The sequence below is a fragment of the Heloderma suspectum genome, chromosome 3 (genome assembly GCF_057233095.1).
Source record: "Heloderma suspectum isolate Gila_16-S chromosome 3, 16-S_ref, whole genome shotgun sequence".
Taxonomy (NCBI): domain Eukaryota; kingdom Metazoa; phylum Chordata; class Lepidosauria; order Squamata; family Helodermatidae; genus Heloderma; species Heloderma suspectum.
The window spans coordinates 21,388,371-21,401,279 of NC_139460.1; the positions used below are offsets into that span (position 1 = coordinate 21,388,371).

At 41.3% G+C, this 12,909-nt stretch overlaps 1 protein-coding gene across 5 annotated transcripts in view; it reads right to left on the minus strand.

Moving 5' to 3' along the window:
* Positions 1-3,351: 3,351 nt before the first annotated feature.
* The window catches only part of MRE11 (MRE11 double strand break repair nuclease), a 52,957-nt gene continuing 43,399 nt past the window's right edge, over positions 3,352-12,909 (minus strand). For 4 of the 5 annotated variants that reach the window (XM_084842614.1, XM_084842616.1, XM_084842618.1 and 1 more), the window contains 3 exons: positions 12,639-12,706; positions 10,850-10,928; positions 3,352-6,055 (listed from right to left, as the gene is read on the minus strand). In XM_084842614.1, the coding sequence (XP_084698740.1) occupies positions 6,011-6,055; positions 10,850-10,928; positions 12,639-12,706 (192 nt within the window). In that variant the 3' untranslated portion in view covers positions 3,352-6,010. Of the gene's footprint in view, positions 6,056-10,849; positions 10,929-12,638; positions 12,707-12,781; positions 12,884-12,909 lie in introns of those variants that run through there. The other variant, XM_084842617.1, reaches the window with a different exon arrangement.

The window sequence follows — 12,909 nt, forward strand, 5'->3', positions numbered from 1 at the left end:
TTCCCAACACAGTGGCTGCGGGCACCGCAAAACTTAAAAAACACACATTCCCCTTTTTAAAATATACATACATGGATTTGTATATATCCATAGCAATGAATACATATGAAATACCTATGTTACCCCTTCATGGATCACTGCCTTGTTGTGGCGAAGGGGCTTGCGTAACTCAGTGAAGCCATAAGCTATGCCGTGCAGGGCCACCCAAGATGGACAGGTCATGGCAGAGAGTTCTGACAAAATGTGGTCCACTGGAGGAGGAAATGGCAACCCACTCCGGTATTCTTGCCAAGAAAACCCCATGGAACGTATCACAAGGCTAAAAGAGATGACGCCGGAAGATGAGCCCCTCAGGTCGGAAGGTGTCCAGTATACTACTGGGGAAGAGCAGAGGGAATTTCCAAGTAGCGCCAGAAAGAGTGAAGCGGCTGGGCCAAAGCCGAAAGGACACTCAGCTGTGGATGTGTCTGGTGGTGAAAAGAAAATCCGATGCTGTAAAGAACAATATTGTTTAGGAACCTGGAATGTCAGATCAATGAATCAAGGTAAGCTGGAGGTGGTCAAACATGAGATGGCAAGATTGAACATCGACATCTTGGGAATCAGCGAACTAAAATGGACAGGTATGGGCGAATTTAATTCAGGTGACCATCATATCTACTACTGTGACCAAGAATCCCTTAGAAGAAATGGAGTAGCACTCATAGTCAACAAAAGGGTGGGAAAAGCAGTACTGGGGTACAATCTTAAAAATGATAGAATGATCTCAGTACGAATCCAAGGCAAACCATTCAACATCACAGTAATTCAAGTCTCTGCCCCAACCACTGAGGCCGAAGAAGCTGAGGTTGATCGGTTCTATGAAGACCTACAACACCTTCTAGAACTAACACCAAAAAAAGATGTCCTCTTCATCATAGGGGACTGGAATGCTAAAGTAGGAAGGCAAGAAATCACCGGGATAACAGGCAGGCATGGCCTGGGTGTACAAAATGAAGCAGGACAAAAGCTAATAGAGTTTTGCCAAGAGAACACGCTGATCATAGCAAACACTCTTTTCCAACAGCACAAGAGACGACTCTACACATGGACATCACCAGATGGTCAATATCAAAATCAGATTGATTATGTCCTTTGCAGCCAAAGATGGAGAAGCTCTATACAGTCAGTAAAACCAAGACCTGGAGCTGACTGTGGCTCAGATCATGAGCTGCTGCTTGCAAAATTTCACCTTAAACTGAAGAACGTAGGGAAAGCCACTAAACCATTCAGGTATGACCTAAATCATATCCCTGATGAATATACAGTGGAGGTGAGGAATAGATTTCAGGGATTAGACCTGAGAGACAGAGTGCCCGAGGAACTCTGACGGAGGTCCGTAACATTGTTCAGGAGGCAGCAACGAAATCCATCGCAAAGAAAAAGAAACGCAAGAAAGCAAAGTGGCTGTCTCATGAGGCTTTACAAGTAGCTCACGAAAGAAGGGAAGCGAAAAGCAAGAGAGAAAGGGGAAGATATATCCAACTGAATGCAGAGTTCCAGAGAATAGCAAGGAGAGACAAGAAGGCCTTCTTAAATGAACAATGTAAAGAAATCGAGGAAAACAACAGAATGGGAAAGACTAGAGATCTCTTCAAGAAAATTAGAGATCTCAAGGGAACGTTTTGTGCAAAGACGGGCATGATAAAGGACAAAGAAGGCAGGGACTTAACAGAAGCAGATGAGATTAAGAAGAGGTGGAAAGAATACACAGAAGAACTATACAGGAAAGATATTAATGTCCCTGATAGCCATGACAGTGCGGTCACTGAACTTGAGCCGGACATCCTCGAGAGTGAAGTCAAGTGGGCCTTAGGAAGCATTACTAACAACAAAGCTAGCGGAGATGACAGTATTCCAGCTGAGCTATTTAAAATCCTAAAAGATGATGCTGTTAAAGTGCTGCATTCAATATGCCAACAAATCTGGAACACTCAACAGTAGCCACAAGACTGGAAAAGGTCAGTTTACATTCCAATTCCAAAGAAGGGCAACGTCAAAGAGTGTTCAAACTACCGCACAATTGTGCTCATTTCACATGCCAGCAAGGTGATGCTCAAAATCCTACAAGCTAGGCTTCAGCAGTATGCGAACCAAGAACTACCGGAAGTACAAGCTGGGTTTCGAAGAGGCAGAGGAACTAGAGATCAAATCGCCAACATTCACTGGATCATGGAGAAAGCAAGAGAATTCCAGAAAAACGTCTATTTCTGCTTCATTGACTACGCTAAAGCCTTTGATTGTGTGGATCACAACAAACTGTGGCAAATTCTTAAAGTGATGGGAGTACCAGACCACCTTACCTGTCTCCTAAGAAACCTGTACAAGGGTCAAGAAGCAACAGTAAGAACCAGACATGGAACAACCGAGTGGTTCAAAATTGGGAAAGGAGTACGATAAGGCTGCATATTGTCACCCTGCTTATTTAACTTATATGCAGAGTACATCATGAGAAACGCCGGGTTGGATGAATCACAGGTCAGAATTAAGATTGCCAGGAGAATTATCAACAACCTCCGATATGCAGACGATACCACCCTAATGGCAGAAAGCGAAGAGGATCTAAAGAGCCTCTTGTTGAGGGTGAAAGAGGAAGCTGGTTTGAAACTCAACATTAAAAAAACGAAGATCCTGGCATCTGGCCCCATCACTTCTTGGCATATAGAAGGGGAAGAAATGGAAGCAGTGACAGATTTTACTTTCTTGGGCTCCAAGATCACCGCAGACGGTGACTGTAGCCATGAAATTAAAAGACGCTTGCTCCTTGGGAGGAAAGCTATGGCAAACCTAGACAGCATAGTAAGAAGCAGAGACATCACCTTGCCGACAAAGGTCCGTCTAATAAAAGCTATGGTTTTCCCAGTAGTAACATATGGCTGTGAGTGCTGGACTATAAGGAAGGCTGAGCGCCGAAGAATTGATGCTTTCGAACTGTGGTGCTGGAGATGACTCTTACGAGTCCCCTGGACTGCAAGGAGGTCAAATCAGTCCATCCTAAAGGAAATCAACCCTGAGTACTCATTGGAAGGACAGAGACTGAAGCTGAAGCTCAAATATTTTGGCCACCTAATGCGAAGAGAAAACTCTCTGGAAAAGACCCTGATGCTGGGAAAGACTGAAGGCAAAAGGAGAAGGGGACGACAGAGGATGAGATGGCTAGATAGCATCACCGATGCAATGAATATGAACTTGAGCACACTCCGGGAGAGAGCGCAGGACAGGAAGGCCTGGCGTGCTATGGTCCATGGGGTCACGAAGAGTCGGACACGACTGAACGACTGAACAACAACAACAACCTTAAAACATGGAGAATATATTTTCAATAATAGCTTTTATTCATATTCATCAAAACAAGTCATAGTGCTGGGTTTTAATAATTTAGACCCTTTATTCATGAAAAGCACATATACAACTGGCACGCACTATCATCTTTAGGGGGAAAATACCCATTTTTAAAATCACAGCTTCTAAACCATAACAGGTAGTTGTTGATATATGCAGACCTGTTTCCTTTTAAGCAAATCAATATTTATATTGCTATGTGGAGGGAATGGGTTTTCACTATTCATCCATCCCCTTGGTAACATGGCACGATCAAGGCTCCATAGCAATTGGTGCAGAACCAAAGTTTTCTCCTACTTTGGGGGATATGCAGTCATGGCCATATAATTGCAAATGGTATTTTCAGCATGTTTGTATGTTTCCATGGACAGTATCCAATGTGATACTACCCCTAACGTAAATTACATTGTGCTGTCATAAATGACCTCTAGCGCAAGGCCAATACCACTTTCTGGTGCGACTGATTTTCTGGGGAAAACTGCCACATCAGCAAGCACCATTGGCCTTCCACTAGAGGTCATTTATGCTAGTGTGACATAATTTACGTCAGAGGTAGTGTCACATCTGATGCTGGCACATGTCTGAACTGAAACAAACCATAATTTTTTTAGATGGTGCCATATTTCCTGCCAATTCTATGAGTTGTCTTTTACGAACTGATGGTGTTTCTGCACCCGTGACTTCTTTCTTCTTACACTTCAATATTAGCTGTAGTGTCTAGACTAAATCAGGCAGGGGAGTCATATTTAGAGAAACTTGTTTTAGGCAATTAAAGGCCCACTGTTACGTATTTGTTTATAAAATGCTTGTACATAGGATAATGGCTGCCAATACCCAACTCTATTCTACCTAGTAGGTGTGACAGACAAGGAGAACAAAACAGATTGTGATGCCCAGAAAGTTTCTGAGGCTTCAAATCATGAAAATAACCCACTTTAAAAAAAAGAATCAAAGAAAAAAGGCACTACAATGCAATCTATCTATGCATATATGGTACCTACCATAGCTTTCTTCTTATTGCACCATAATCAAGAGCCTCTATTTTGCTTCCATTTTTAGTAAGATCAAACCAAAATGTCTAAATATTCTTTAAAAAATAAGCATGAACCCATTGGAAATCTTGATACAATATATGGGGAAGAGAAATACAGGATTTAAGTAAAAACCCATATTTATCTGTTTGGTATCATACACACAACATTCTTGCTTCTCCTATGTTTCTCCAGGACTATCGAAGTATTTATAAAAATATAATCATCAGATTGCATATGGACTTTCCATGTGAAAATACACTGCACCGCTTAAAATTTACCAAGACCACATGGGTCTTAAGAAGTATACCCATAACGAGTACAGTTGGAATTTATCTTCAAGTACTCCTTTTCTGAACTGATTTTTCTGAATCACTGAACAATGGATGTAATTTGGGAAGAGATACAAAGCTAAGGAAGAAGAGTAAGTAGTGCTGGATGGACCTTGGCATTTTATTCATATACTATCTCAATTTCCTACTCACTATCCATATTAATAAAACTGATGCCAATTGTTCTTAGAATTATAAGCATTCAACCAGCATCAGCTCAACATAACCAGCCATCTTTGGAATTCCGAGAAAAGCAGTCTACGCACACAGTAGAAGGTGTTATTTTAAAGCAGAGGCAACTTGTGATCCTCCAGGTTTTTTGGCCTACAACCCTCAACAGCCCTAGCCAGCATAGCCAATGGTGAGAAATGATGGGAATTGTAGGCCAAAATATCTGAAGGGCCACAACTTGCCCATCCCTGTCGTAAAGCGAAGTACATGTTCTAAGGCCCCTTTTACTGAATCCTACTTTTAAGCTCAAAGTGTTTCAGAATGAGTCTGTATATCCAAGTACTTAGCAGGACCTTCTTGGGCAAGCCAGTAACATTAAACCAGTGAGCTGGATTTACATTTCAACACTCAACATTGTTTTCTCAGGGTCAGTTTTAAGTCATAGTGTATCCCCTCTCTGACTAAACTGTCAGGCTTCACAAATCTGTAATGCAAGAGCAATGTCTGTTACAGTTCTAATTTATTCTTCTGTAATACATAAAAAGGTAATGGGAGAAACGAATCCTTTAAATGTTTTTTTAGCAACAGTTGTTGGAAAAAATACTTCGTTATCTTCTTGAAAGTTTTCTTCTTTTTTTAAAGTGTGGGGGGGAAGGTTTTGCTATTTAAACTACCATTTCCATTGGGTTGGATCCAGAGTTCTCCATCCATCTGTAGAAGGGACTAAAATCCAGCAAAGAGTCCTGCTGGAGAGTAAGGAGAGGTAATTTTTGCAGATTCTCCACTTCCCACGTTATTCCAAAAGGTCCCACAGTTCTCCAGAAAAGATTTCCAGGAGGTACTGGATGCTTTAGGGGGAAGGAGGAACTGGCAAAAATCACCTCCACTCCTTCCTCAGAGGAACTCTTTATCCAATCTATTGTGTTCTCATGAACTTCCAGTGATACTGCATATACAGAATAACAATCCTCCATCAAGGAAGCAAAGCATTTTGTGTAATAAACAGTGAAATGATCTGGGAAAAGCGGCATACACCTTCAGGTAACTTTACAAAATTCCAGGATATTTTTTTCATGTGAATTGACTATGAAATTATCATCTGTTTCTTCTTGAAGCAGACGTACTCTTGAATAAATCATCCTGTAAATTAATGATAAACACTTCATTAAGCTATCAATAGTGTCACATTTTAAAGCAATCCAATTTGTGCAGATCACTATCAGTATGCAACCATTTACAGTGGGATCTGAATTCTCAAGAGAATTCTTGAGTGTTGTTGAGTTCAAGAGGAATGAAGGCTTCATGACATCCCTACCAGAATCAATGAGCAAAACAATAACCGGATTAGTTTTGAGAAATCTGATGCTCCCAAAACTGATCAGTATTAAATCTCAGAGAACAGTGAGAAAAAAGTTCTGGTAGATCATTTGTGGGATGATTTCCTTTCTTTATATCATTTCTTGCAGCAATGAGACATGCCTGAGAAATCTATAATTTATCCTGATGACCAAAACAAACAAAAACAAATCACTACTTGGAAGTATCTTTAATTTTTCAAGATGCCAGTCCACTAATGCCCTGAAACACTGCTATCTGTGGTGGATCAGCAATCCCTAGCAGAGGGTCTTGCCAGCAGAGAACCTCTGCATATGTTCTAGTGGCAAGGATATAAAACACGAAAGGTGCAGACTGAGCATTCTTGCATTCTACGTTGGCTATAGTCTGCCAGAAAAACTCAGTGCATGTGGCTGTGGTGTGCTTACCATCAGTGTAAGCCAGGGGTGGGCAACCTCTGGCCCAGTGGGCAATCTCTACCCTCTGGGTTTCCCCAGATGGCCACGCCCCTTTCCCCCAACCACCAATTCCTGAGTAGTTTCCTGGCCTTTGTGCAGTGTTTGCCCCATTCTAAAAGGTTGAAATGCCTTACTTAAGGCTTAGTTCCTGGCAGCAAGAGCTTTAAATGACAATATTTTTGGCCCTAACCCTTTTTGCCTTTGGCCTTGCCCGCCACTGGAATGCAGACCCTGAGTGCTTCTTGGGAATTGAATTTGGCTCTCGGGCTGAAGGAGGTTCTAGTCATTAATGCAGCTGCTAGGATGCAGGTAGGAGCATGTTGATTGGATCATATAAGACCTATCCTACATCAGTTACGCTAGTTACCAATTCATTTTTGGGCTCAATTTAAAAAGCTAGTTTGACCTTTAAAACCATAAATGGTCTGGGACCCAGTTATCAAACGACTGCCTGTTTCCCAACATGAACCTAACCAACATTTGAGATCATCTCAGGCCCTGTTCTCTGTTTCCTCTTAAAATCAGACTTACATTGTGAATAAGAGACAGGGCCTTTTCTGTAACAGCACCAAGATTATGGAACACCCTCCCTAAGGAGATCTGGCAAGCCCCCTCACTTTCAGTTTTTAAGTATGATTTAGAAGCAGTCTTATGCAGGAAGATAATTTATTATTTATTTTTATTATTTTTAAAATCTGTTTATATTGACTTTCTTTTATAAATCTTGTAGCTGTTCTGTTTTTACTTGTATTTTATTGTCATTGATACTTTTGTTGTTTATATTTTTATTGTTTATATTTTTGTAAGTGCCTATTTTTTGTTGTTTAAGTGCTTATTTTTGTAAACAGAGTTTTTCTAGAAGGCAGGGTGCAAGTCCATTAAAAAAAGAGTAAGCAGCAACAATACAATATACACATATATTTTACTGCCATTTTTATCGCTCTCTAAGACAGACCTAAGAACCCTGGCCAGGTTTCCTCAAATTTATTAATCACACTCCTCCTGACAAAAATTTGTCAGCGGTTTTCTAGGGGCCGCAGCTCAGTAGTCAAGTACATGCTCTGGATGCAGAAGGTTGCTAGTTCAATCTCGGGCATCTCCAGGCAGGGCTAGGAAAGGATCCCGCCGGAGAGCTGCTGCCAGTCAGTGTCAACAATACTGGGCTAGATGGACCAATGACCTGATTCAGTATACGGCACCTTTCTACGCACTTTAAAATTCACCTCCCCTGGCTCTTCTGGCTCTTCTCAGTTACAGGATTCAGAATAAAGTTGGTAAAATATGAACAGATTCTGCAGACTTGCGTACCCAACCCCAGTCATCTTTTAGAGTTGCAACAGTAAATTTATTTTTTAACTTACTTTCATCTATTTACCAGCAGCCTGCCTGCCTGCTCTCCGGTTTCCCAATTTTTGCCACATACTTGTTAGCAGAAAATCAGCTTGCCTAGAGAATTCTTTATGAACTTCATACTGAGTTCAGATCACTGTAGTAGAAGCCAAAGAAGGGCAGAGCACATAATAGTAAAAGTGCATATTTAATCTAGATTCTATGGCTGTGAGGGCTTCAGCTTTTTCCTTTTTCTTGTGGGACAAGTATGACATGACCCTGTCTCTGATATATCCTTTCACTGTGTCTCAGTTGACAGCCTTACTAATTGTGGTAGGTGACCAGGTTTTACTCCTGCACATTAGTTTTAATGGACTCTGCAAATGCTGCGTCTGTCAGCAATCTCCAACAAGGAGAGGCTTCAGTCACAGCATGACTGAATTTAGGATTAGGGAATTTAGGATTAGGGAGACGGGGGTATGGTAAAAAACAAGAACTGCGTCTATTCCATGTTTCAGTACTGCTGAGGGAAGGTCAGCAACAACAAATCCAGTCTAGAGCTGGTCTTATGTACTGGTGAGATGAATGCGTCGGCACACTCAGATGGAGCAGGTGATTTTCCATGAAGCGGTGCAGCGAGTTCCTAGGTTTTTGATGCAGTGAAACCAAGGGGCTCTTATAAAATAATGGATTCACTCAATGAAATCCATGCTCCCCCTACGGCGAATATTGCTACCAGCCATTTGAGCCAATTCTACATGCAATGTACTGAAGAATGGGGGATCATTTCCATTAAGAGCAGAGATGTTCATGCACAAGTAACTGTCTCCCCTATAGTATAACTGCAATCTAAAAGGGATTTCCCAGAGGGATCAGTTATTTTTCCCTATCCACAGCTACTGCCAGTTGCTTCTGGAAGAGCAAAATGATCAAGAGTGGACAGTGAGGCTATTTTCGTATTTTCATTTTTAATTTTGGTAACTTGACTTCATATTATTTGGAAATTATAAACTGCTTTTCAATTTTTTAAAAAAATCACAAACCAGAGAAAAATACAATCATAGAATTTAAAATTGGCAAAGCCGTGATTAGTCAACAGTAACAGATCCAGCAATTTATCTCATCCAACTGAAGGGATAAAACAAAACTCCAAGGCTCAAAGTCTGAACGACTGCCTAAAAAGAAAGCTCAACTGCACATTTGAGCAGGTGAAAATCCCCAAACTGCTGGATCTTGGAAGTGCCACTACCAAAAAGCCTCTACTAGCTATTGAGGATATTCTCACCTCCAGTGAAAGTGACATCTGAAGCAAGGTTAGGGAAGTATTCATACTACTGTGTTGCACATTAGATGGCCTGCACTAAATACTAGATTCTTGTAGGAATGTATTACATCGCTAGTTTTGTGTAGAATCCGCATTCTACCTATAACATCATGCACTGAATAAGGGGATAAATCTGAAAATGCAAGTGTCAGGGTGGAAACTGAGCCCAGAGAGCCCCAGAGCAGTTCTGATTCTGAGGAGGAACAGCCATCCATGGGAGAGGAGCCTCACAGGCTCAGCACCTGGCAGAGATTCCTCCTGCTGGCATTCCAGAGATAGTTAGTGACCCAGTTAGTGCGGGAGGGGGGCTTCTTAGATGCTCGACGCAGACACAAAGAGCGACGAGCGATGGAGGGCACGGAAAGGAGGCGTAGCACCCGTTTGGCACGCAAGCAATGGCCACCTCCCATGGACCCAAGGGAAAGAGGGAGGATCTCTCCCTAGCCCATAAGTTCTGGGTCTTCAAGTGACTCTCTTTCAAACGGGGATCAACTGCCTGCCTGAAGCTTAGTCCACGCTGCTGTTCTTTGCTTTAGCTGCTGGTGATTAGCATCTGAAAGCGTCATTAAGCTGTAATGGGATTAAAGCTTTGAAAAGAATTCCCTTTTGTCTGTGTCTTGAGTTGGCTATTGGAATCTACTGACAGAGGCCGCCAAGTCATTCCTGACAGCTTGAGCCTGTGAGGGATGAGCTGGCTCCACTCCAGCTTGAGCCTGTGAGGGATGAGCTGGCTCCACTCCCGCGGATGGCTGTTCCTCCTCAGAAACAGAACTGCTCTGGGGCTCTCTGGGCTCAGTTTCCACCCTGACAGCAAGCAAGGGGCTCTTTCACGAAGAGAATTACACAGCTGTGGCAGGCGACTCACAAATTTTGGCAACACACCCAGTTGCCACGTTTAAGCCAGCCCTGTCAGTAAGCGTGTGAGGAGATGACTGTCTGAAGTATCTAAAACTCACTCCCAAACAGGAGTCATATGGAAATCTGGAGAAGCAGAATCAGAGTAGTCTTCATTAGTGGGTAGAGCTGAGTGCATCCCTGAGTTTTACTGGTGCCAGCTAGTATATTTTTAAGCAGTTACTGGGCAACTCCCAGCATTCAAATCGATAATTAGCCATCAGAATTTAAGTTCATGTCCTTCTAGAATTGTTTGTCCTCTTACTTCTTTCTCTGCCTAGCCTGCAAGCAATGGAAACCTTGGCTGAACTGGACGACTGGTAGGCAACAGGGAGTCCTACTGGAACTGAAGCACATACATTTAAGCACATCTTTCATACAGGGTTTCTCTCTCCATTTTCTAGTAACTGCTATTGATCCTTTTCAGAGGCAGTGGACACAGAGCACCAGGGAGCTAGTACATCAGTTTGTTTGTTTTTTAAGTTAGGGAACAAGTAGGATTCCTACCAAATAAATATAAAGTAATATAACACAAAAACATTGTTCATTGATATTTTGCATACAGATTAAAGGAAGTATGATGAAGACTTATACCTCATCTGATTCAAAGTCTACTCCTCTTGGTGCCTGGCTCTGTGAGTAGCTCCTGCTAGATGCTGATGTGCTCAATAATCTAAGTGTTATAAAAAGGATATGGCTGTCATCATCAATGAAAGAACTAAAAATCATTTACCTTCTACCAAATGTATTGGCTTCCAATTCATCCCTAAGTCAAATTTAAGGTAATGATTCTTACTTACATAGCCCTAAATGGTTTGGAGCCAGGATATCTGAAAGACCACTTCTTCCCATATGAACCTGCCCAGAATTTATTATTTCCTTCAGAGGCTCTGTTGTCTGTTCCACCACCAAGAGAAGTTAGGTTGATGGGTACATGGGACAGGGCCTTTTCTGTGGTAGAACCCTGACCGTGGAATTCCCTCCTTAAGGCGAATTGGTCCCATCCTTGCCTAGCTTTAGGCATGCCCTGTCAAAATGCTTTTGCTCCATCTGGATTTCAGTGGGTTTTCAAACTGGATTAATTGATCTTTGGTTTGTTTTAAAGATGGTTTTGTTTTGCTTTGTTTTTAATGTTCAATTTGATTTGTTTGTCTGGGACTGTTTAAAAAAATGTATATTGCATTGGAGGCCCTGCTGAGCAGAAAGGCAATTAATACATATTTTTATAAATAAAATTAAAAAATAACTGAAAAATCACATGACCTTAGAAGTCACATATTACAACAGCCACTTCATCAATATCACATCTGAAATAAATATGAAATGTTTCCCTAGTAGCTACTGGTATGTACACTGGTTCTGAAATGTGCCACCAGATTAGCTAGCTGAAAGTATTTTTGTAACAAGCCTCCTTCTGGAAATCAGTTATCGCTAGGGATGGATGAATCCGATTTTTTCGGTTTTTACAACTTTAAAGCTTTTTGAAGCACAAGTTTGTTCGGTCCCATATCTGCATCAGTTTGCAACATTTTTATTAAAAAGTCAGCATGAACATTCATATGTATTTTTGTACGCATTTCTCTTAATCTATGCATTTTTGATTGGAGAAAGGCATTGCAAAATTCAGAGAAGTGTAAAAACGGAAGAATAATTGCATTCTAGATTGTGGATTAGTTCTGAAAGTGCGAATCAGGTCAGTTTGTATTAAAATGCAAAGCAAACAAATTTCTTTCATCTGGGCTGATAAACCACTCCCATCTGTGTTTTGTTTAGGATGTTATAAATTCTTCAGAAGAGCTTAATGCATATTGGCACCTTGCAATAATACTTCTTACTCTGATTTATTCTAGCTTTTAAATCGTGATGGGGTTTATATCTGGGCTGAAAAATAAAGCTGTTATACATTTTGGTCTGAACCCCAAACCTCAAACTAATTCCATACACCCAAGATGCGTTGGGCTTGAGTTTCTCAAACCACAGCCCTTCATAGCGCATGGCAAACCATTTTTGAAATTGAGAAGAGTTTCAAAAGAAGCTTGTGAAATGGCAATGCAGAGGGAGGGCCAGATATCCTTCTGTTCAAAGGGAAAAGATCAAAACATCCACAGGGCATGCCTAACCCCTTGAGAATGCTTGGGAAAAATTGTCTGAAAATGGGCTTTGGTAAATACCCAGCCAGGCCTTTGATGAAATACCAACCACAGATGATAGGTTAGCATTGCATTTGAATCCTGAGATAGTGTACATTTGTTTAAACCAATTAACCATTATTTCTGTGCAGCTGGAGGATTCCTCTCCTTTTCTTCCTATACCTGGTACATTTTTCTTTTTTTCTTCACATTTTTCAGACAACCTGTAAGATCACAGAAATGACTGCACCAACCTTTGATTTGCGGCGGAAGAAGGGGTAAAGGACCCTTCTTCCAAATCAGAGTTATCATCCTCAATTACCTAGAAGGGAGGAAAATAATAATGGTATATTCATATTTCCAACACACACACACACACACAGATATAACATGATATTTTTGCCATTTTGTCGCCTACTCATCTGCTATTGCCTTCTGTGTTTTCCAGACTGATTACTAGATGTTTCCAGATAACCTTTTATTTTGCATCATGAGTCGCCTAGTGGTGGAAAGACCAAGTATATA